At 41.2% G+C, this 22,399-nt stretch overlaps 1 protein-coding gene across 2 annotated transcripts in view; it reads right to left on the reverse strand.

The window, feature by feature from the left end:
* LOC124546690 (cystathionine beta-synthase) overlaps positions 1–22,399 on the reverse strand; it is a 167,003-nt gene that overhangs the window by 92,917 nt on the left and 51,687 nt on the right. For both annotated transcript variants that reach the window (XM_047125056.1, XM_047125057.1), the window contains exon 2: positions 7,864–8,023. In XM_047125056.1, coding sequence (XP_046981012.1) covers positions 7,864–8,023 — 160 coding nt within the window. The remainder of the gene's footprint in view (positions 1–7,863; positions 8,024–22,399) is intronic.

Consider the following 22,399-nt stretch of genomic DNA (forward strand, 5'->3'; position numbering starts at 1 on the left):
TACGCAATGGATTTATAATTAACTAGCACAATTGGTGTGTACTAACAGATATGTATTTTTTAACAGGAGGTACAAAGGATTAAAAATCGAGCCTTGGCTTTTGTTTGCGAGAAGATTGTGATCACTTCCAAACATAAAATTGCTACGTTTCTTTGGCCATATTTTCATAATCTTAGTATGCTTGAAATAAATAGAAAGCAGGAAATACTTAGCAATGTGCAACAAATGTGTCCACTTATGCAGGTACAACATACAGTCATTAACATAATCGTTTTTGCATAGTTAGTGGATACTGTATTATAGAGAAATAGGAATGTTATAATTCGTACAATATTTCATTAATGTAAAAAACATCATTTTTACAGGAACGTTTTGATGATATCCACATCAGTTCTGAATTACTTGTCTCTTTTGTTTATTATCATAGATCCTTTAAGTACTATGTCATCACCACCCTGAAAGAGAGATCGTTTCAAGGAATGGAGGAACAACAGATCATCCACAGCAGATGAAGTAGATCTCTACATTTTAATGCACCCCGGAGATGATGATGACATCTTAAAGTGGTGAAGCAGACATGAAACAGAGATGTCAGGCCTCACTGCAGTTGCAAGATGTATTTCATGTATCCCAGCAACAAGCACACTTAGTGAAAGATGCTTAGTAAAGCCGGCATGTTACTAACAAATCGCCACAGCCAATTAAATCTGGATGTGTTAGTGATTCATTGCTGATCAACAATAACTATCATTTTGTTTCTGTTGCAAACAAGTGAAAAATATGACAGGTCATGTCTGTAAATGTTTAATGTTCTTTGTATGTTTTCTTTATGAAGATGGTTGTCTTCTAGATTACAGGGACAGCACTTATTTAATGTTTCCTATTAATGAAAGGAAAAATATATCTTCTGTTTGGTAATGAGACTCATCTTCTATCCACGATTGTATTGAAATATCATTTTACTTTCCAAGTGCTTTATAAATTTAGCTGTGTCACGTACCCGTTCTTGGAAATGTTACTTTTGTATTAAAAGACAGATAGAGATAAATACATTTTGTGTGTGTGTGTGTGTGTGTGTGTGTGTGTGTGTGTGTGTGTGTGTGTGAGAGAGAGAGAGAGAGAGAGAGAGAGAGAGAGAGAGTGGCGTTGGATTTGTACAGCACAGAGCAGCGAGCCGGGGCGAGGCAAGGTGAGATGTCAGAGGTGACCGGTCATGCTCAGTTATCCGCATGTCCAGAATCCGGACAACAGGTGAATATGTAACCAAGCTGAGTTGTGTGGCGCAGGACACAAGCAGCTCGGTCCACCCGTCAACAGGCGAGCCGTGACCGGTCACACATTGACTGTTGCAGCACTCTATAGTGTCTAGCATCAATCATCAAGTTCCACGCCCTCCAGCTGGTTTTCAAAATAGCTGGACCAGAATACCATAATAAATTTTATTTCAGTAAATTTCCAAATCAGTCAGTTGGAACCAGTACAGTAATTAAGCAATTTATGTGACCAATGACTGAAATAAAATGATGCTGTATCTATGCTGAAACATAGTCAGGTGAGTGTGTGACTGTCTGCCTTCTTTTACTTTTTCGTTTGTTGTCCTCGGTGTCGACATACTGCGTTATGATAATGGCTGAAAAATGGGGTGTGAAAGTACAAAAGTACATCAATGACTACTTTAAATGAAGTAGCTGACAGGTGCACATTTGCAATTCACAGTTGTTTACTTTCACTTTTCACCCCCCCCCCCCCCCCCCCCCATATACACATTTGCAACGGCCTTGCCGCAGTGGATACACCGGTTCCCGTGAGATCACCGAAGTTAAGTGCTGTCGGGTATGGCCGGCACTTGGATGGGTGACCATCCAGCCGCCATGTGCTGTTGCCATTTATGGGGTGCACTCAGCCTCGTGACGCCAACTGAGGAGCTACTCGGCCGAATAGTAGCGGCTCCGGTCAAAGAAAACCATCATAACGAGCGGGAGAGTGGTGTGCTGACCACGCGCCCCTCCTATCCGCATCCTCACCTGAGGATGACACAGCGGTCGGATGGTCCCGATGGGCCACTTGTGCCCTGAACACGGAGTGCTCTCTATATACACATTTATTATGGCCAGTGCACTATCATTTAACTTTTGATAAGCCTCATTAATAGTTTGCAGGCAAACCTCTGCATACTGCTACAATAGTTTATTATTGAACAGCTACAAGCGGTAAAGACCTAACCACAAAGTTCACAGTTCTTGAAGAAAAAAAAGGTATGAATGGAGCATACACTGTCGCTGTTTTAACACACGGCCTAATTGTGTAACACTTATTTCACAGTTAAGCTGAAGCATTGTTGTTGTTCTAATAAACACAGGTTTCTCGTCTGAAACTCGGCCGTGAACTTACTGTCTCGGGACCAACAAGTGGCCCTTATATATCCTCACAATAATAGGTACTGAAACTACACATTGTTCACAGTTAAATTTACAGAAATTATAATTAAAACTTAACTCATTAAATTAAATGAATACATCAAAAAATTCATTCCTTTTAACAGTTTCTTCTACCACAAGGTTTAGACCAAATTATTTGTTTAAGTGATGAAATTAACAGATATCATTATGCAAACAATACTTTTGACAAAACTGTTAATTACTTTGGAATTAATTACGAGCTGGCTTTGCTAACATGTTTTTGAATAAGAAAAATAGAGCCTTTAAGAATACTATTAGTTGTTACTCCAAACGTTTATAATTAGTACAGAATTTATATTTGTTTATACGTCAACAAAAGAAGTTAATTTACAAAACAATTACCGATTTCACCCTGTAACAAAAGATACTAACTACGCATAATTGAAATAAATTATAAAATCAATTACATACATAAAACTAAGCCCAAATTTAGGTCTTGTGTTATATTCTTTAAAACTGAGGGCCAACCTTTCTCTTTTATGACAATGTAGATTATACTCGCTTATGCTAATGGTAATTAGTCAGAAGTGAAAAAATGAATTTTAGGAGGCAGATGGCAAAGCAAGAGGGGAAGTAAAATTATACCGGCTTGCTTCGTCACAAGTGCAAAGCATCCACTTTGCCTTGCTGAACGCCAGTTGGGGCAGACTATTTTCACACACTAATTGATTCACCATGTACTTTCAGATCACAAAATTGCCCCTTGTGTCACACTGACCATTTACCACTGAGAAGTGAATGTTCTGGCTGAAGGGCAGAAGGATAGACTGATTGTTGAGAATAGTCCTACAGTAAAGTTAATGTGATTCGTATATTTATTTTATTTTATTTACACGTCAAGTTCCATAGGACCAATTTGAGGAGTAAACCTCCGATGTCATGGAACATGTCAGTACATGAAATTACAACATAAAACACAGATAAAAATAAAATGTTTAGGAACATGAAAAAAGTGAATCCATAAATTTAAGTAAACACAATCAACAATACAACAAGAATCAGCTTAATTTTTCAAGGAACTCTTCGACAAAATAGAAGGAGTGACCCATGAGGAAACACTTCAGTTTTGATTTGAAAGCGTGTGAATTACTGCTAAGGTTTTTGAATTCGAGTGTAGATTATCGAAAATGGATGCAGCAGAATACTGCACGCCTTTCTGCACAAGAGTTAAGGAATTATGATCCAAATGCAGGTTTGATTTCTGCCGAGTATTAACTGAGTGAAAGCTGCTTATTCTTGGGAATAAGCTAATATCGTTAACAAGAAATGACAGTAAGGAATATGTACATTGAGAGGCCAATGTCAAAATACCTAGACTCATGAACAGGGGTCACAAGAGGTTCGTGAACTTAATACCTCTTATTGCCCGAACTGCCTGTTTCTCAGCCAAAAATATTCTTTTAGAATGGGAAGAGTTACCCCAAAATATAATACCATTCAGCATAAGCAAATGAAAATAAGCAAAGTAGACTAATTTTTGTGTTGAACGATCACTCACTTCAGACACTGTTCGAATAGTAAAAATGGCAGCATTAAGTCTTTGAACAAGAGCCTGAACGTGGGCTTTCCACAACAGTTTACTATCTATCTGAGCACCTAGAAATTTGAACTGTTCAGTTTCCTATCCTGGTTTCAGAAGACACAGGCTTCTGAAGACTTGTGATTCTAAACAGCTCCACCCTGGGCCTAGGTACCCAAAGAGCATAACTGCAAATGCGACAAATTAAACTTCCCACACAAGAGGAATGGGCAGGTAGAGCCTTATTGTCTGGGCATCACCTGGAGTCAGGTTGAGAGAATTGACACATACACATCAGCAAAAACTATTTGTATGGTGTTGTTGAGGGGGCTAGGCAAGTCTTCATATCCAATTTTTAAGATGGGCACAACTTGATCCCTCTTCCATATGAAGTAATCCATTCTTTGCATACTTTAACACAGAAGTGCCTAACTCTTTACATTGGGTCTTAAGAAGACACATGCACAGAGATCTCACTTGCGCTCAAAGTCACAGTTCCTCCCACTGTTTCTGAACTGTAGCCATCTTGTCCTTTCTCCCTGTCATTCTGCCAAGTGGGTAGCTTGTAATGAGGGGAGGGAGGGAAGGCACTTTAGAGGCTTCTTGGTTCTCTTGAGCAGCGCTGTTTGAGTTTTCTTTGCCTGCAATCTTGGCTGCAACACTGACAAAGAAACATTCCCAAGTGTAAATAAAAGATCTTGATTAAAATTGGCAGGTGGCTAGAGGGGGCAAAAAATGCAAAACCTTTTTTTGTGACTAATTTCATTTTCAAGGAATAAAACTAACCCTGAAAGGTAATTTTGCATCTTCAAAACAATGATACATCAAATTTTTTTTTTTTTTTTTTTTTTTTTTTTTTGCATAAACGTTGAAAATGGTATAATCAATTTTTAATACTCTAAAATTCTTCAAAATACCTCTCACCATTAATTAATTTTTAAAAATGAAAACTTTTGTAATAACATTGGTTAAAGAAGCCTTTAAGTCACCTACATCTGTCTGAAATACCACTTTTGTAAAATGAACTGTATATAATGTGCTGTCAGACAGTCCACAATGTATTTCAAATGGTGGCACTCACACAAATCATCTGTGGGGTTAACTGTCACTCTCAAGGCATCTTAGAAAGAAAATTTTGACTTTCACATATGGACAATGTGTCACCTTCTAATATCAGCAGTTAAATTCTCATAATGCTCACTATGTTGTGGTAGTGGATTGTGTGACTTCCTAATCTTTATTTTATTGCTTCTTTTGTCTTTATGACACACTGCAAAGGTTTCATGAAGACTAGGATATTTTTACTATTAGTATTTGTCCACAAAATACACTGAATATATGAAAGTAAATAATAATCTAGGTTTTCTGATACCTGGAACGATAAAATCTATGTTGTGCATTGGTAAGGGTGTAACAGATAGTACTTTTCATTGAAAACACTTCTTTGTAACAGTAAAGAAAACAGCTCTATTGAAGGGAAATATACAGTTTTTTGACACTATATGTCACTCAAAAAGAAAACAAGGCATGAAGGAGAAAGTAAAAAGGTGCTATGTATTGCCTTTTAAGCATTTTTAACATATGTGTATGCACGTATCTTGTCAATCAAATGTTGTGTTGAAATGTTTGCATGACACTTTTCATATTCTTTCATGTGGGAAAGTTACTAACTGCTGTCAATAAAATTCGTTATGAATTTTTGCTTGCCCATTAATGAAATCTCTCACTATTTCTAGTTCCTTAATGTTGATGCTATGGCATATTGTAACACAGGTTGTGTCTCATAGCATCACTTTCGCTATTATGTATTGTCCTAAGTGGCAAGATGATATGTCAGTTTTCTGTCAAGTGTGAAGACGGTAGTCCGGTCCGTTACATTGACATTCATTGTGAACTGACCTTTGTATGCTTCAGAACAAGTGATATATTTTGAAGACTTTTTCACCCTACAAATACTGTGTGGTCAACAGTGCAGTTAATACAGTATATTGAAGATGAACACAATGTTTCTCCTTTGTGGCCTGTTCTCAATTAAAACTCACTTGGTTTTAACATTACGTGCGAGTGTGACTGAAATAGTGACTTTTAAAACATTTTAAAAGGAAGTGTAGGGAAGATGAACGCTGCTGTGGTAAATTCTCAAGCTAGAGTCTTCAACTTTATTACAAATCCTACTGCCTTCTGAAGCTCACTTTTTATGTCCTTCATAACGGTTTTAACGTAAATGACACCTGCCAACTTCCATTTTTGTAAAAACAACATTCCATTTGAGAGATGATGGATGACTTATTATAAGGAATTATTTGACACAGCCACTTCTTTTATAATATAATCATAACCAGTTTCAGCCTAGAAGGGCCTTCTTCAGACGCTATGAGCAGAATTTGGTGAAGAAGTGTTCATGCAGTGTCAACTCAAACATGACAACACATCAAATGCCATCCACAGTATCTGAAGATTACCATTGTAGGCTGAAATAGAAAAGAACTGTGTCAAAAATAAAAAATACTATCTCATCAGCTCATTTTTGTTTTAGCACATTCTGCCTTTGTCATAATTGTATGTTTGTGCGCAGAAAGGTGATATTGTTTCCAACATATCTTCTTGTTCTCATTGGATGGTTAAAATCATACTAAGGAAATTACAAATATTCCACTACTGCCTCCATAGATGACTTATCTTTAATCAGATCACCTATCAGAACCCATTTCTTAGGTTGGGTGTTAGTGCTGCCACAATTACCAATCCATATTGCTGTTTTTGTGTAAATTAATAGGGCAATTTTGTTCATTCATGCTATAAATAAAAAAAAATAAAAAAAAAATAGGACAACAATCAGGATTTACGATTTTGTGGTCACTAGAAATAAAACATGTTATGATAGGGCAATGAAGGAAAAGGAAATCATTCATGGTCTCTTTAAAGAAATCATTCTCACATTTGACTTAATCAAGTTAGAGAAACAATGAAGAGCCTAAACATGGTGGCCAGATGGGGATTTGAAACTTACTCTCACTAGATGCAAGATGAGTCTCTATTCACAACTACACCACTCTAACCGGTGCTAGGTCACCTTAAGCAGAATCTCACACATCTAAACAAGCTGAATATGACAAGTACAGCTGATGTCGTACAGGTTGCTTACTAATGATTGTTTCACGTCAACAGTCACCTGCGCCATCAATATATAGGCTAGCACACACTGGGGTTAGGATATTTTTTTACTGTAGATATTTGTACCATTCTTTTAATTTTGACACTTAGGTCAAGACTTGTTTCAGGTGACATGGTGTGTGCCACTATCATATTGCACAATAGTCAGTGAAGCATGTAGAGAACTTATAGATGACCACTCCCCAGTTAAGGCACTTCAGGTTCACCAAACTTGCACATGACCACAAATTGCCGAGTTCCCCAAGGTGCTTTCCATTTCATAACTCAGATGTATGGGGATTTCCGAAAGAGATTACTGTATGGCATTATTGGCCACAAGACTCCATATTAGGTTGTTCAGCTGGCTGGTGCATGACTATTTGGTGCCACTTTGGTGACATGAACATTAATGAAGATGAGATGAAATAATTCAGTAAACATAAACACCAGTCTCTGAGTGAAGAAAATATCCAACCCACCTGGGAATCAAGCCCACTGTGATCCATAGGCAGCAATGCTAGCTACTAGACTGTGAGCTGTGTTATTAATTACCATGGAGCATAACCCCCTCAAGAAGCTAAAGCTTTTAGTCAGTCATGCAGCATGTTTGGATACACACTACCAGTTAAAGGCTGGTACGCAGTTTAAAACCCATTCGAGTAAACTGTCTAAAACTGTCACACATAAGCAATACAAAAGATGATAGTCTTAATTTATGAAGTCATGACTTACAGTTTCTCCAAAGAGTGTGGTGTTGTTTTCCCATCAGCACCGAGATGCCAGGTACAACGACTTGGCATATTTGGCGGGACAAAACTTATCTTCTCTGCTGCATGGCCTTGTTTCAAAACCACTGGAGCTGGTGGTATATTTGATGCCATCTTTGGAGATGCTGCAAAAACAACACGTAATTTTAATTAAAAAAGTAAGAGAAATTAAACTGTAGGACTATGCTTTAGGCACATGTTAGTAGATTACACTGGCTATCACTGACAGAATTAAGAGAAAATAAAGTCATATGCAATGTTTTGCACAAATACTGAAGAATAATTTATCAAAGAATGCGTAGGAAGAAAAAATAGAATGCGTAGGAAGAAAAAATATAATTTACAGAATCATCCTGAAATTACAAATAACATCAGTAAATAATCTCAACCAAAAAATAACCATACACAATCTACTTAATAACATAGTTTATGCCATTAGCTACACTGATACAAACAGAAATAGCTGCAACTCAAGTTTTCAATTTTTATGTCCTCCTAAAGCTATTAATCAATACTGCACATCCCCCAAAAGTTATAACTTTTTTTTTTAACAAAGTGTTTGGGAGAAGTCACATGAATCCTACCACAATGTTATCCATATGTGACTAAATGCAAGTGGAATTCTGTCATCAGAACAATTACTACAACATCAAAAAAGCATCATCTATGAAAAACATGATTTTACAAGATGAATTGTGTTATGTTCTCAGTATGACTGATGAGCTGCACTGTTCATATCACAATTTCTTGTAACTAGCCTTACAACTACTCAGTGTCTGTCTAGGATGATGAGCCTGCATTCTTGCAGTCATAAGCTCAGGTCATGTTATATGATTTGTGACAGCCAGCCACGTTTGTGGATAATTTTGAAAATTGTTCAAGTAACTACTCTTTCTACAATTTTCACTAGATTCTTTATTAAACACAATACAAGCATAAACTGAACTCCATGCAGTCATGATGCCATACAACACAACACCCTTACGTCACGGGTCAAAGCCGACAGGTGGGATCAGACGCCTCCGTTGCAGGACACTACTTATTTTAATTTTTAAGAGATTATTACATGCCATGGTAAACTGGTTGTTATGCAGGCATATTGTATTAATGCTACAGAAGCTTCATAGGTTTTTTTTCCATGGCTTTGTGTCTAATGATATCCACATTTTCTTGTAAGCAGCCATGATGGCAAGTAAAAAAATTAAACAGAATCAGATGGAAAGCTAGGAGTTTTATTTGATTATGAGTCAAAATTTCTCAAGTTAAGTCTTCCATCAGGTGTCTTACATGCAATCTTTCAAACAGTGAAGGAGTGTCTGAACCCCAATTGAGTCACAAGCCAATATTTTCTGTCCCTCAACATATCTATGTTATTCATCATGTAGAATTTGTCAGAATACTGGTTTTCTGTTTCTGATTTTGTTCCGCCAGAATTTATTACAATAACGCTACTACCTTCTTAATGTAATGTGCATTATTAGGCAATGTCAAGGTGGGATTCTCTGGACAGTGTTATCGACATTGTATGTGGTAACATCTAAATGAAAAAACAAACACATCTAGGCAATAGGCATACACACTACAAGTCAACACATGCATATGCAGACTACAAGTCAACACATGCATATGCAGTACAGGTGAAACCTGTGCCACTTTAAAAGGTATCCCTTATTAGGGCAGTACTCCTTATCAACATTTTTTGAAACTTTAGAAAGCCCTGTTTCCACTCAGTAATTATTTTTGTCTCGTTCTAACGGGCAAAAATGCTGTTGCAGCACATATCTCAAAATGCTTTTTATATGAGACTCCACAAAATACTTTCTGTAAGTGTTTTTGCTATTATATGGCAGAGTAAAAAATGGGGGGGGGGGGGGGGGGGGGGGATTGGATGCTGAGCAGTGCAGTAAATGCATTCCTCTTTTCTGCACGACATTTAATGTCCTTCCTATGAGGAAGTAATTAGGAACGGAACATAAACCAACATAATTTCAAGTTAAGAGAAGGGGGGCGCGGTAACAGATAAACAGGAACCTACTGCCAAAATAAACGCTGACAATGTAAAAGCTGCCTCACTTCTTTCTACCAGTAGCAGATCAATAACGTCCAGTTGTGTATCTATTACAGCCTATTCTCCTACATACGGTAAATGAAGCAATACTTTTAAATAAAATAATTGCCTCTATGCCATAGCTGTTTAAAAAATTACGTCACGCTCAGTTCAGCGGGTATCATACTTATCTGCAAAGCTTTTTTTTTTACGGCTCTGCGAGTGGCCTTGAGTTTTTGTTCGCTGCTGTATGCGAGGGGGAACGGCGAGTAGATTAAAGATGGCGTACCCATACAAGTTTGCGAAGGGTCGATACAAGGGCTGTGCGTGCGCCGGAGCTAAAAGCCACACACAGCAACATGCCTCGAGCGACTGCGCTCACAACTCTTACCAGGACGACACAAATCTAAACCGCACTCTTTCTACTCGCCTACATGTTGGGTACGCGACACTATCATCTATGACACCCAGCCTCCTGCCTTTGTTAATTTTTACCTGGAATAATTTACAGAAAAGGGAAAGAGAAATCGACAGACTACACCTGCCCTTTCATACTGGCACGAATTGTTACCGATGTTATTGCCCGGCAGTAATAGCGCCATGTTTTGTATCATTAGTAGTCGCTGTGGTTTTTCAGTCAGCATGGAGATAAATGTAAATTTACAAGTAAAAATCAACAAAACAATTGTGGATATATAATTTACCATGTTTAAAGTTTAATGGCAGTTCGGACTCACAAGTGTTCTGAAACAGACTGATAAGACAGAAAACCTCTTTGTCCAGTGCAAATGTCTGGGCTAGCGGCAAGAATTACAAAAGGACCGGTAGCTCAAACGTTCAGTACGGAATAAAATATGACCACATGCAATCGGCGAGTGTGTCTTGCGCATTTGTAGACAGCACACAACTTGGCACATATATCTACACGTCGCTTCGTCTTATTGTACACACCTATCATTACTGCTTTGCCCATCGGCACTGTCATCATGGTCGGTATAGGATACAAGTACAATATTCTTCCTTTCTTAAGAATAAATGGTACATGAGTGCAATAATTTTTGAAGGGAAATTTGAACCCTCTGGACGCTTACTTGACTTCGTGAACTCAAGGGGCAATTTCGGGAGGCAAAAATACCCGAGTATAAATAGAACAATAAAATGACTCGTACCTAACAATCTAACTAACAGGAAGTAACACCGCAATGATAAGAAATCCCTTGAGAATAAGGTATGACATGGCTACAATGGCTTCCCTTTTTCTGTTTCTCCTAAACGCGAAGATGCAGCTGCTCACTCGGCAGTTCTTGACTATTACCACCGCTGCTCTAGTCAAAATGAAACACAGCAGTAACGGAGTACTCGGGTTATGTGATTTCTAGTTTTGAAGCATGTAGCAGTTCTAAACGTTATGTCCAAGCAGGCAAAGGAAAGCATATGAAGTTACAGTAGAATATGTTAAAATTTTTTGCGGGTATTGTATGTTTAAAAGTTTTATCTTATTTAGATATTCATTTGTAGAAACTGGAATCTTTTACAGCCTTGATTTCTTCACAATCAATTTACTAAAATAGCAAATCGTGATTTCGCTATACATATTCTATCAGTGTTCATTTTACGAATTTCGGTTACATTTCCAGCAAATCTATACGTACAACAAATTGATAAGTGTCCGGTGTCTGAATATAGGAGATGGCTAAGAAAACTTTTTGAATGGCCTATAGAAGCGCAACAGACGGCAAAAAATATTTTTATAATTTCTTCTGCGTACCTGTTTGTACTCGCATTACGCTAAAAGTAATGCACGAAGTTGGATGCTGTTTTGACACATATTTTTGCGGGTCTAATGTAAAATCTGGTACATATTTCTTGTTTATAAGCAGCCTGGAAGCAAAGTATTCAAGTTTTACCAGAAGACCGAGCGCGGATGTAGAGTCGTAGCTACGGGTTGGCCAGATTTGGAATCCACAGCCAGCACACCGCCGGGGCACACAAGCACAAAATTATTGTGGATTGAACACGATATTGCAAAAGGCATAAATGTTGACCTTGTAACTGATAAATTATAACTCAGAAAAAGCCCGAATACTGTAGGCCTACTTTGATGAAAGCTCCTAGTTCTTGGAAATAAACTTACATTCATCAACAACGTTTTGAAATACATACTGGTACGACGAAGTTTTCTTGTCGTTCAATAAAGAGAAGACCAATGGAATGTAATGGCCATTAACTAATCCGAGTATTGTAAACAACTGACAAAAAAACTTTGGTCAGCACTTGAACGTACCATCAACATATATAGATTCACACTGCGTTAATGTTTTAAGGTTTGCCGAGTCACAAAATATGATCACTTTTTTCTCGGTGTTATTTTCTAATAAACACTTTGTCCCGTCTGTGGTTTCCACATTCAGCGAGTTGATAACATCATGGACATCTGCAGCATTCGTGAGCAGTTTTGGCAGAATTTTGCGCCTAGCTTTGTGAACAGATTTACAAAAATTGTTGACATCTCTCGCAGTTATATCTTGCGTATCTTCTCATTTTAACTTCTGGTAAATTATTTTTAACGTTTCTCCGAACGAACTACAGGAAGAACATGAAGTCCTGACAGCTGTTGCTGCTTTCCGCAACCGCCCACCCCAGTCTGCTCCCCTTCTTACGTCCAAGGCAGAAATTCAGCGCATCCTTCGACGGAAACGTGGCCGGTCGGCCCCTGGATTGGACGGAATTTTAAATGAACATCTTTGCCACCTTCCCCGCACACCACTCATCTTGTTCACCAAGATTGTAAACTGGTGTCTCACATCTGGCCTTTTCCCCCCTCAGTGGAAACAAGCCAAGCTGATTGCGATCCCCAAGAGGTTCAAAGACCCTACAGTCCCCACCAACAGGCCCATCAGCCTCCTAAACACTATGGCGAAGGTCCTTGAATCTGTGAGCCTTCACCGACTTTCCCAACCTCTTGCAGCAGCTGGGACGATCCGTCCTGAACAGTTTGGTTTCACTTCGCACCTCTCTGGTGAACTTCAGGTCCTACGGATCACTGAACACATCAGCAAAGGCTTCAACACTGCCAAGTCGACAGCTGCTGTTTTTCTGGACTTGCAAGACAACCTCGTACACAAGATGCTGACACAGACCCCTATACCGGATATTTATGTCAAGATCGTGGATGACTTCCTCCGTGGTAGGACTTTCCTAGTGGCTCAACGGGGAGTGCATTCTGGCATTCGCCAGTTGTCGGCAGGCACTCCGCAAGGATCGGTGCTATCTCCCATGCTATTTAATATCTATGTCAATGATATGCCGGTCATCCCCGAGTGCCACGTTGCACAATACGCTGACGACACAGCGCTATACACCACTGGCCGCATTACTGACGCCGTCGTCGCCCGCCTCCAGCGACAGGTGGACGCCACCATCACCTGGTGCCGGACAAACAAAATAGCTCTCAATGCCGCCAAAACTACGGCAGTTTACTTCACGAAACGGCGCCCAGTCCTCCGCCGCAATATCTCGATTGCAGGTGTGCAGGTGCCCTGGTCCCCGACAACCACCTATCTCGGGGTCCAGATGGACCACAAGTTGCTCTTCCACTGTCATGCGGAGTACGTCACCAACAAGGGGCAAAAGCTAACTAGGGCTTTGTACCCGCTCTTTCGCAGTAGGGAACTTAACCTGCATACCAAGCTCCGTATTTACCGAACAGTTATCCTGCCTGCCCTCACGTATGGATCTGCTGCGTGGGCCACGATTAGTGTCACCAGGATGCGGACATTGCAGCGCCTGCAGAACAAGGTGCTCAGGTGGAGCCTGCACGCCCCGCCACTCACGAGAATTGTCACGCTCCAGGAGGAAGCGGATATCGTCCCCCTAAAGACGACCATACGCAACAATGCGCGGCGGCTCTATGAGAAAGTGGATGCCTTGCGGGACACTGTCCATGGGTTACGCCACGTTGGGACCACACTTCCACGCCGCTGGCATCGACATCCGGTTCCCCTAACCATCCTAGAGGAATCGGATTCCGACCATGGCTAACGATAGGTCTGGCACGCCCACCACGGACGCATCCTTTGGCGGGACTAGCCCCCATTCTACGTCCAATACTTTCCAATCATACCTGCCCATGTTAGGCTAAATTTTTCTGCCTGACTCATGTAGTACTGTCACCGTCAGAGGGTGGTACGGGACTACAAGTCCCACCGCCACACCTCCAAAGTGAATTGCAGTGATGCAGTCAGTGCCCTGTGGAAATTTACTGCCTCACCAACACAGTTAGACCGCAATAGACCGGTGATGCTGTAATGCAACATATCACAAAAAAAAAAAAAAAAAAATTCACGGTGTCTCACAAATATCTTCTATGGCTTTTCTCTTTAGGTCAGAAATGATTTCTTGCCTCTGAATTTTGTTATGAAGCATTTATTCATGATTGTGCTCTTGTCACTCCACGACATCCTGCTCCTCAGTAGAAATAGTTTTAGCAAAACTTCTGCAACCATTAATGCTGCACTTCTACCGCGCTAGACCACCTTTCAGCAGTTTTTGAAAACCGAAGGTGTTACCTTTCAAAACCATTTTCCTTCCTTTCAGCTGGCCGGTGTGGCCGAGCGGTTCTAGTCGCTTCAGTCAAACTGCGCGACCGCTACGGTCGCAGGTTCTAATCCTGCCTCGTGCATGGATGTGTGTGATGTCCTTAGGTTAGTTATGTTTAAGTAGTTCTAAGTTCTAGTGGACTGATGACCTCAGATGTTAAGTTCCATAGTGCTCAGAGCCATCTGAACCTTCACTTCCTACTTACTGAAACTGTAAGCTCGTCTGAGGACATGTTCAGTCTACAACGATCTGCCGCGAACTGCGAAATGGCCGCAGGCAGTTGTGGTCATTAGCGCACACAATGCTCTGTCGCTTTGTGTCAGTTTGGGAGGATTCGCATTCGGTCCTGTTACCTGCTTAACCTGCCTGGTTTCGGGAGGATTCGGGGCTGCGCCCTTTGCAACATACCTTTCAGACTTAACAGTCTCAAAAATCTTCTCGCTATTGTAGTTGGTATTACAATACAGAGATTTAGAAAACACATCCGTTTACTCTAGAGATACTTGTTTTGTAAATAAAACCGCCTTTTATTGCTGCAAACTTAATTATTTTTCGCAGACGCGTTTCGCCTTTTCCTTACTCAAAGGCATCTTCAGCGGGATCTACATCGATACAGTTTGTTATTTTTAGATTGTCAAATAATTCACGTCACGTTTTATGTAAATAAGTATTTACAAAACAAGTACACTACTGGCCATTAAAATTGCTACACCACGAAGATGACGTGCCACAGACGCGAAATTTACCAACAGGAAGAAGATGCTGTGATATGCAAATGATTAGCTTTTCAGAGAATTTACACAAGGTTGGCGCCGGTGGCGACACCTGCAACGTGCTGACATGAGGAAAGTTTCCAACAGATTTCTCACACACAAACAGCAGTTGACCGGCGTTGCCTGGTGAAACGTTGTTGTGATGCCTCGTGCAAGGAGGAGAAATGCGTACCATCACGTTTCCGACTTTGATAAAGGTCGGATTGTAGCCTATCGCGATTGTGCTTTATCGTATCGCGACATTGCTGCTCGCGTTGGTCGAGATCCATTAACTGTTAGCAGAATATGGAATCGGTGGGTTCAGGAGGGTATTACGGAACGCCATGCTGGACCCCAACGGCGTCGTATCACTAGCAGTCGAGATGACAGGCATCTTATCCGCATGGCTGTAACGGATCGTGCAGCCACGTCTCGATCCCTGAGTGGGGACATTTAGAAGACAACAACCATCTACACGAACAGGTCGACGACGTTTGCAGCAGCATGGACTATCAGGTCGGAGACCGTGGCAGCGGTTACGCTTGACGCTGCATCACAGACAGGAGCGCCTGCGATGGTCTACTCAACGACGAACCTGGGTGCACGAATGGCAAAACGTCATTTTTTCGGATGAATCCAGGTTCTGTTTGCAACATCATGATGATCGCATTCGTGTTTGGCGACATCGCGGTGAACGCACATTGGAAGCATGTATTCGTGATCGTCATACTGGCGTATCACCCGGCGTGATGGTATGGGGTGCCACTGGTTACACGTCTCGGTCACCTCTTGTTCGCATTGACGGCACTTTGGACAGTGGACGTGGCTCTACCCTTCATTCGACCCTGCGAAACCCTACATTTCAGCAGGATAATGCACTACCGTATGATGTAGGTCCTGCACGGGCCTTTCTGGATACAGAAAATGTTCGACTGCTGCCCTGGCCAGCACATTCTCCAGATCTCTCGCCTATTGAAAACGTCTGGTCAATGGTGGCGGAGCAACTGGCTCGTCACAATAGGCCAGTCACTGCTCTTTATGAACTGTGGTATTGTGTTGAAGCCGCATGGGCAGCTGTACCTGTACACGCCATCCAAGCTATGTTTGACTCAATGCCCAGGCGCATCAAGGCCGTTATTCTGGGTACTGATTTCTCAGGATCTATGCACCCAAATTGCGTGAAAATGCAACCACATGTCAGTTGTATTATAATATATTTTTCCAATGAATACCCGTTTATCATCTGAATCCCCTTGGTGTAGCAATTTTAATGGCGAGTAGTGTATTTCTATGCTGCTGCGGAGGACGGCCACGCAAACCAACTTGTTACTCTAGAGAATTTGGAGACGGAACGATGATACAAAATTCGTATGAGCACAGTCCCCACCCCACTCCGACCAAAACCCTGGGTTCGACTCTGTTTCTGTCTCCTCCAATTCCACAGCTGTCTCCTCCCACAACTTAGAAGTAACATTCCTCGCCCGATACTGAGATGTCTTTTAGTACCACAAGCATTTAGTTCCCGTATCTGGCTGATTAGCTTGTCGCCATCCATTTAACTCTTTTCACCGTAGAGGTATAGCGGTGTAAATAACAGTAGATGACGGAAAGAGAAGCAACTTTTGGACAGCTGTACGAAATTAAGAATGCAATTCAGAAATCACAGAAAAAAATCCGGCAATCTAAACTGGGACACTAAACTGCCATATCAAAAGCGACTGAAGGACGATATGAAAAAAAAACACACTACTTCTGAAACAATAACGTACTTAAATCGTAGCTACTCTCGGCAGTACGTTCAAAGCACACAGACACAATTCTTGACAATTAAAAATCCTCGGTCTGCTAATGAAAGCGGGGTCAGGGATTTTCTCTGCCTCGTGATGACTGGGTGTTGTGTGATGTTAAAAAATAGTTCAAATGGCTCTGAGCACTATGGGACTTAACTTCTGAGCTCATCACTCCCCTAGAACTTAGAACTACTTAAACCTAACTAACCTAAGGACATGACACACATCCATGCCCGAGACAGGATGCCAACCTGCGACCGTAGCGGTCGCGCGGTTCCAAACTGTAGCGCCTGGAGCCGCTCGGCCACCCCGGCCGGCTTGTGTGATGTCCTTAGGTTAGTTAGGTTTAAGCAGTTCTAAGTTCTAGGGGACTGATGGCCATAGATGTTAAGTCCCATAGTGCTCAGAGCCATTTGAACCATTTGCTAATGAAAGATTGTGTTTTATCTTTAAGTATGTATTTATTTTCCTACGTAGTCCCTTTTAAGTAAACATACTTTGTACATCGTTTCTCCAGTTAGCAGACTGTCCAGCATTTTTCCTGTTAATAGATTTTAAAGCCTGAAATGAGATTCTTGAAAATCTACTACAGTTCCACGGCCGGCCGGAGTGGCCTTGCAGTTCTAGGCGCCACAGTCTGGAACCGCGAGACCGCTACGGTCGCAGGTTCGAATCCTGCCTCGGGCATGGATGTGTGTGATGTCCTTAGGTTAGTTAGGTTTAATTAGTTCTAAGTTCTAGGCGACTGATGACTTCAGAAGTTAAGTCGCGTAGTGCTCAGAGCCATTTGAACCATTTGAACAGTTCCACGGGGTGAAAACGTTTCCCTCCACAAATTTCTCTAGAACAGCTAAAATTCAGAAGGTGGCTAGTCCGGTATACATGTTTCAACTGGTTCGGGAGACTTGCGATCCATTGATCAATTACTGATTCATCTTTGTAAAGTAATGACTAGTACTGCCCGTTTTGGTGGAAAGTTATGGACACACGTCTTAATCATAATAACAAATCGGCGCACAAAACGCATGTGGGTCATATTCAAAAGGAAATGGGACTGATTGGATTATTAAGAACTGCCTTATTATTAAATTGTTGTCCCATTCGAGCATCAGTTGATTTTCAGCTGAAACTTTTCTTCCTTGTTTAAAGAAAGTAAGGAATAAATCACTATTTAGGAAACGGAAGAAAGAATACGTAGCAAAATATTATCTAGTTTCTCAAAAATACTAGGAAGTTTCCCAAATGAGGCTATCACCTCTTTTCCACTGCACAACATAGCTTCAGAAAAATAAATGATGGACTGACACTTGTCATTTTTAAATTTAAGTTACACCCCTGGGGACGTAATACCATTTATATATGCAGTGACCTATCCAAGGCTGTTTATATCATTGATCAAAATATATTAACTTACGAAATCCACAACATAAGAATCAGTGGCACACTCACACACTAAAGGTTAAAATACAATTTTATGAAAATAGCGTTTCAAATAAACATTGTTCTGATTATCAAGACATTAATTACGTTGTAGCAGAAGGACCTGTATATGGGCCCATTTTATATCTGTAAGATGTAAATGATTCAACATCAAATACAAACTGGCGAAATAATACACAGTTTTCAGACGGCGGAAGTGTGTTGATCAGTGGTAATACACTTACCCAGGTATCCTTTGCTGCTGTTGTTATGGTTTTCAGTCTGGAGACTGGTTCGATGCAGCTCTCAACACCTTTGCGTAGGCCTCTTCGTCTCTGCGTGCGTAGTGCAACTTATATCCATTTTAATCGGCTTGCGGTAGTCGAGCCTTGGTCCCTGCTACAATCTTTACCCCTAACATTTCCCTCCATTATCACATTGACGACTCCTTGAAGCCTCAGAATGTGTCTTTACCATTCGATCCCTTCCTTTAGTCACGTTATGCCATAATTTTGCTTTTTCCTCAGTTTGATACATTACTTCTTCATTAGTTATCCGATCTAGTCCTCTTCAGTACTCTTCTATAGCGCTACTTTTCAAAAGCCTCTTTTCTGTTCAAATGGTTCAAATGGCTCTGAGCATTATGGGACTTGACATCTGAGGTCATCAGTCCCCTAGAACTTAGAACTACTTAAACCTAACTAACCTAAGGACATCACACACATCCATGCCCGAGGCAGGATTCGAATCTGCGACCGTAGCGTTCGCGTGTTTCCAGACTGAAGGGCCTACAACCGCTCGGCCTCACCGGCCGGCTCTTTTCTGTTCTTGTCTGAACTATTTACAGTTCACATTTCACTTCCGTACATGGCTACACTTCAGACAAATACTTTCGTAAAAAAACTTCTGAACACTTGTATTTATATTCGATATTAACAAATTATGTGGTGCTACAGAAGAAAGCTGAAGATTAGATGGGTAGGTCACATAACTAATGAGGAGGTATTGAATAGAATTGGAGAGAAGAGGAGTTTGTGGCACAACTTAACTAGAAGAAGGGATCGGTTGGTAGGACATGTTCTGAGGCATCAAGGGATCACCAATTTAGTATTGGAGGGCAGCGTGGAGGGTAAAAATCGTAGAGGGAGACCAAGAGATGAATATACACTAAGCAGATTCAGAAGGATGTAGGCTGCAGTAGGTACTGGGAGATGAAGAGGCTTGCACAGGATAGAGTAGCATGGAGAGCTGCATCAGACCAGTCTCAGGACTGAAGACCACAACAACAACAATTAACACATTTCTCTGCTTGAATAATGATTCTCGTTACTGCCAGTCTGCATTTTAAATGATCTCTGTTACATCCGCCGTCGGTTATTTTGCTGCCCGAGTGGAAAAAGTCATTTATTACTTTCGGAGCTTCGTTTCCTAATCTATTCCCCCAACACTGGTTAATTTAATTCGACTACATTTCATTATCCTTGTTTTACTTTTAATGATATTTATCTTACAATCTCTTTTCAGAACACTGTCCATTCTGCTCAACTAAACTTCCAACACCTTTCCCGTTCCTGGCAAAATTGCAATGTGATCGTCAAACCGCGCGATGCATTTATTTTTACTTCCTGAACTGTAACTGCCTTTCCGAATTTCTCCTTGGTTTGCTCAATGTACGAACTGAAAAATACCGGAGATAAACTACAGCCCTGCCTCACTCCCTTCTCAATTACTGCCTCACTTTTGATATGCTTCGACTCTTATAACTGCAGTCTGGCTTCTTGTACAAGTTGCAAACAACCTTTCATATACTGTATTTTATCCCTGCTTCCCTCACAATTTCAAAGAGCGTATTCCGGTCAACATTGTCAAAAACTTCTTCTACATAATGCAGATGTTACAAATAAAGGCTTTCTGTTACTCAGTCTACCATCTAAGACAAGTCGTTCGAGAATGTGACACTCAGTTCTGCAGTGACTTTTGCAGCAGGCGTCCTCTAATTTTTCATCACAATCCACTTGCGCCACGTCACTCCACACACGCTTTCGTCCGCGTAGTGACTTAGCGGACGACGTTTTTCCGCTTTTTCTGCACGGGGTACAAATATTCGATACGGTGCCTCTTGAAACACCAAACACTTCGTCTACCTAAGTTACGGAAGCGCCCACCACACGAGCGCTAACGGTTTCTCCACGTTCAAATTCGCTTAGCTCCGCCATGACACACTCGCAGCTACACAGAACACTGTTCTGTTCTGTTCTGGCCACCACTGACACCGCACACACAGGTGCCGTTCCTCTTCAAACACAACAGCTCATCCGCTGGCTTGGCTAGCATCTACATTTAAGTTCAAGGAAGCGTTTCCCGCGATGTTTCGATATTTTTGTCCAACCCCTGTATCTTGCAGACGAGGTGGAATGGTTTTTTCAGTATATGTTGTCCCAGGGATATTGTTTACTCTTCGTGCGTTACTTTGACTAAGCTCTTTCAGAACTCAGATATTTGCCGGCCGTTGTGGCCGTGCGGTTCTAGATGCTCCAGTCCCGAGCCGCACTGCTGCTGCGGTCGCAGGTGGATGTGTGTGATGTCCTTAGGTTAGTTAGGTTTAAGGAGTTCTAAGTTCTAGGGGACTGATGACCACAGCAGTTCAGTCCCATAGTGCTCAGAGCCATTTGAACCATTTTTTTTGAACTCAGATTTTTCTTCCGGTATTGCCACCTTTTTCTTCATCCATCACTGGGCACGCATTTTGTTTTTGTTTCACATAACGGAACAGAAATAAATCGTTAGGCGAGAAATAAGGTGTATACGACAACAACACAGTAATTTGATATTTTTTTTACACAAAAACGTGCCCACCTACGAAAGCATAATTTAAAGTTGTTGCATGTTACGTACCTTCGTTAAATTCACAGTGAAGAATACGATAATACCAAACAAATAATACAGTAGATTCTATTTCTTAAAGCGGTACAAATGAAACAACTTGTTAACAGCATATGATACATTCCGAAACACGGCAGACACCGTGATCAGACAATTTCTGAGCGTTAACACTTTCTTTCGCAGACCCCTTCAATTATTATACAGACGTGCTGTGTGAGGACTCGCATTGTCACTATGTGACATTTTCGGTTGTTTTTCCTAGCCGACCGAGGTGGCCGAGCGGTTCTAGGCGCTACAGTCCGGAACCGCGCGACCGCTGCGGTCGCAGGTTCGAATCCTGCCTCGGGCATGGATGTGTGTGATGTCCTTAGGTTAGTTAGGTTTAAGTAGTTCTAAGTTATAGGGGACTGATGACCTCAGAAGTTGAGTCCCATAGTGCTCAGAGCCATTTGAACCATTTTTTCCTAATTTCAACGGCGACTCGTGGCAAGCAATTGCTGTATACCATTCAGCATCAACCGTCCACGGTCGCGACTAGTATAGCGTAACCAAAGAAATAGGCGATCGTTTTCTTCGAAGTGCTTCACGAACGAACCACTTTCGTTAGTTTCAGTGGGTCTCGAATCACCAAAACAGTTGACCGCTGCTTAGTTTCTGGCTCGTCTGCTGTTACGAGGCTGTAAACGGATTTTTCATTTCGCGCCGGCCGGAGTGGCCGAGCGGTTCTAGGCGCTACAGTCTGGAACCGCGCGACTCAGCAGTTAAGTCCCATAGTGCTCAGAGCCATTTGCCCCATTTTTTTCATTTCGCGGTCGAATTTTCTCAGCATTCGTTTACACCAACTGACAGGAACCTACTTTTTTAACTTCAGTCAAATTGTGGGGAATCCACCCGTAAGAGAAAAATTTAACAACTAAACGTTGGCGTAAAATCGAATGTAATCCAGTGTTCGATATGACTACGGATGCGTCGATCAGAGGGGAAAATCACACATCGGTTCCCGTAAGTCGT

This window comes from Schistocerca americana, chromosome 1, assembly GCF_021461395.2.
Source record: "Schistocerca americana isolate TAMUIC-IGC-003095 chromosome 1, iqSchAmer2.1, whole genome shotgun sequence".
Classification (NCBI taxonomy): Eukaryota; Metazoa; Arthropoda; class Insecta; order Orthoptera; family Acrididae; genus Schistocerca; species Schistocerca americana.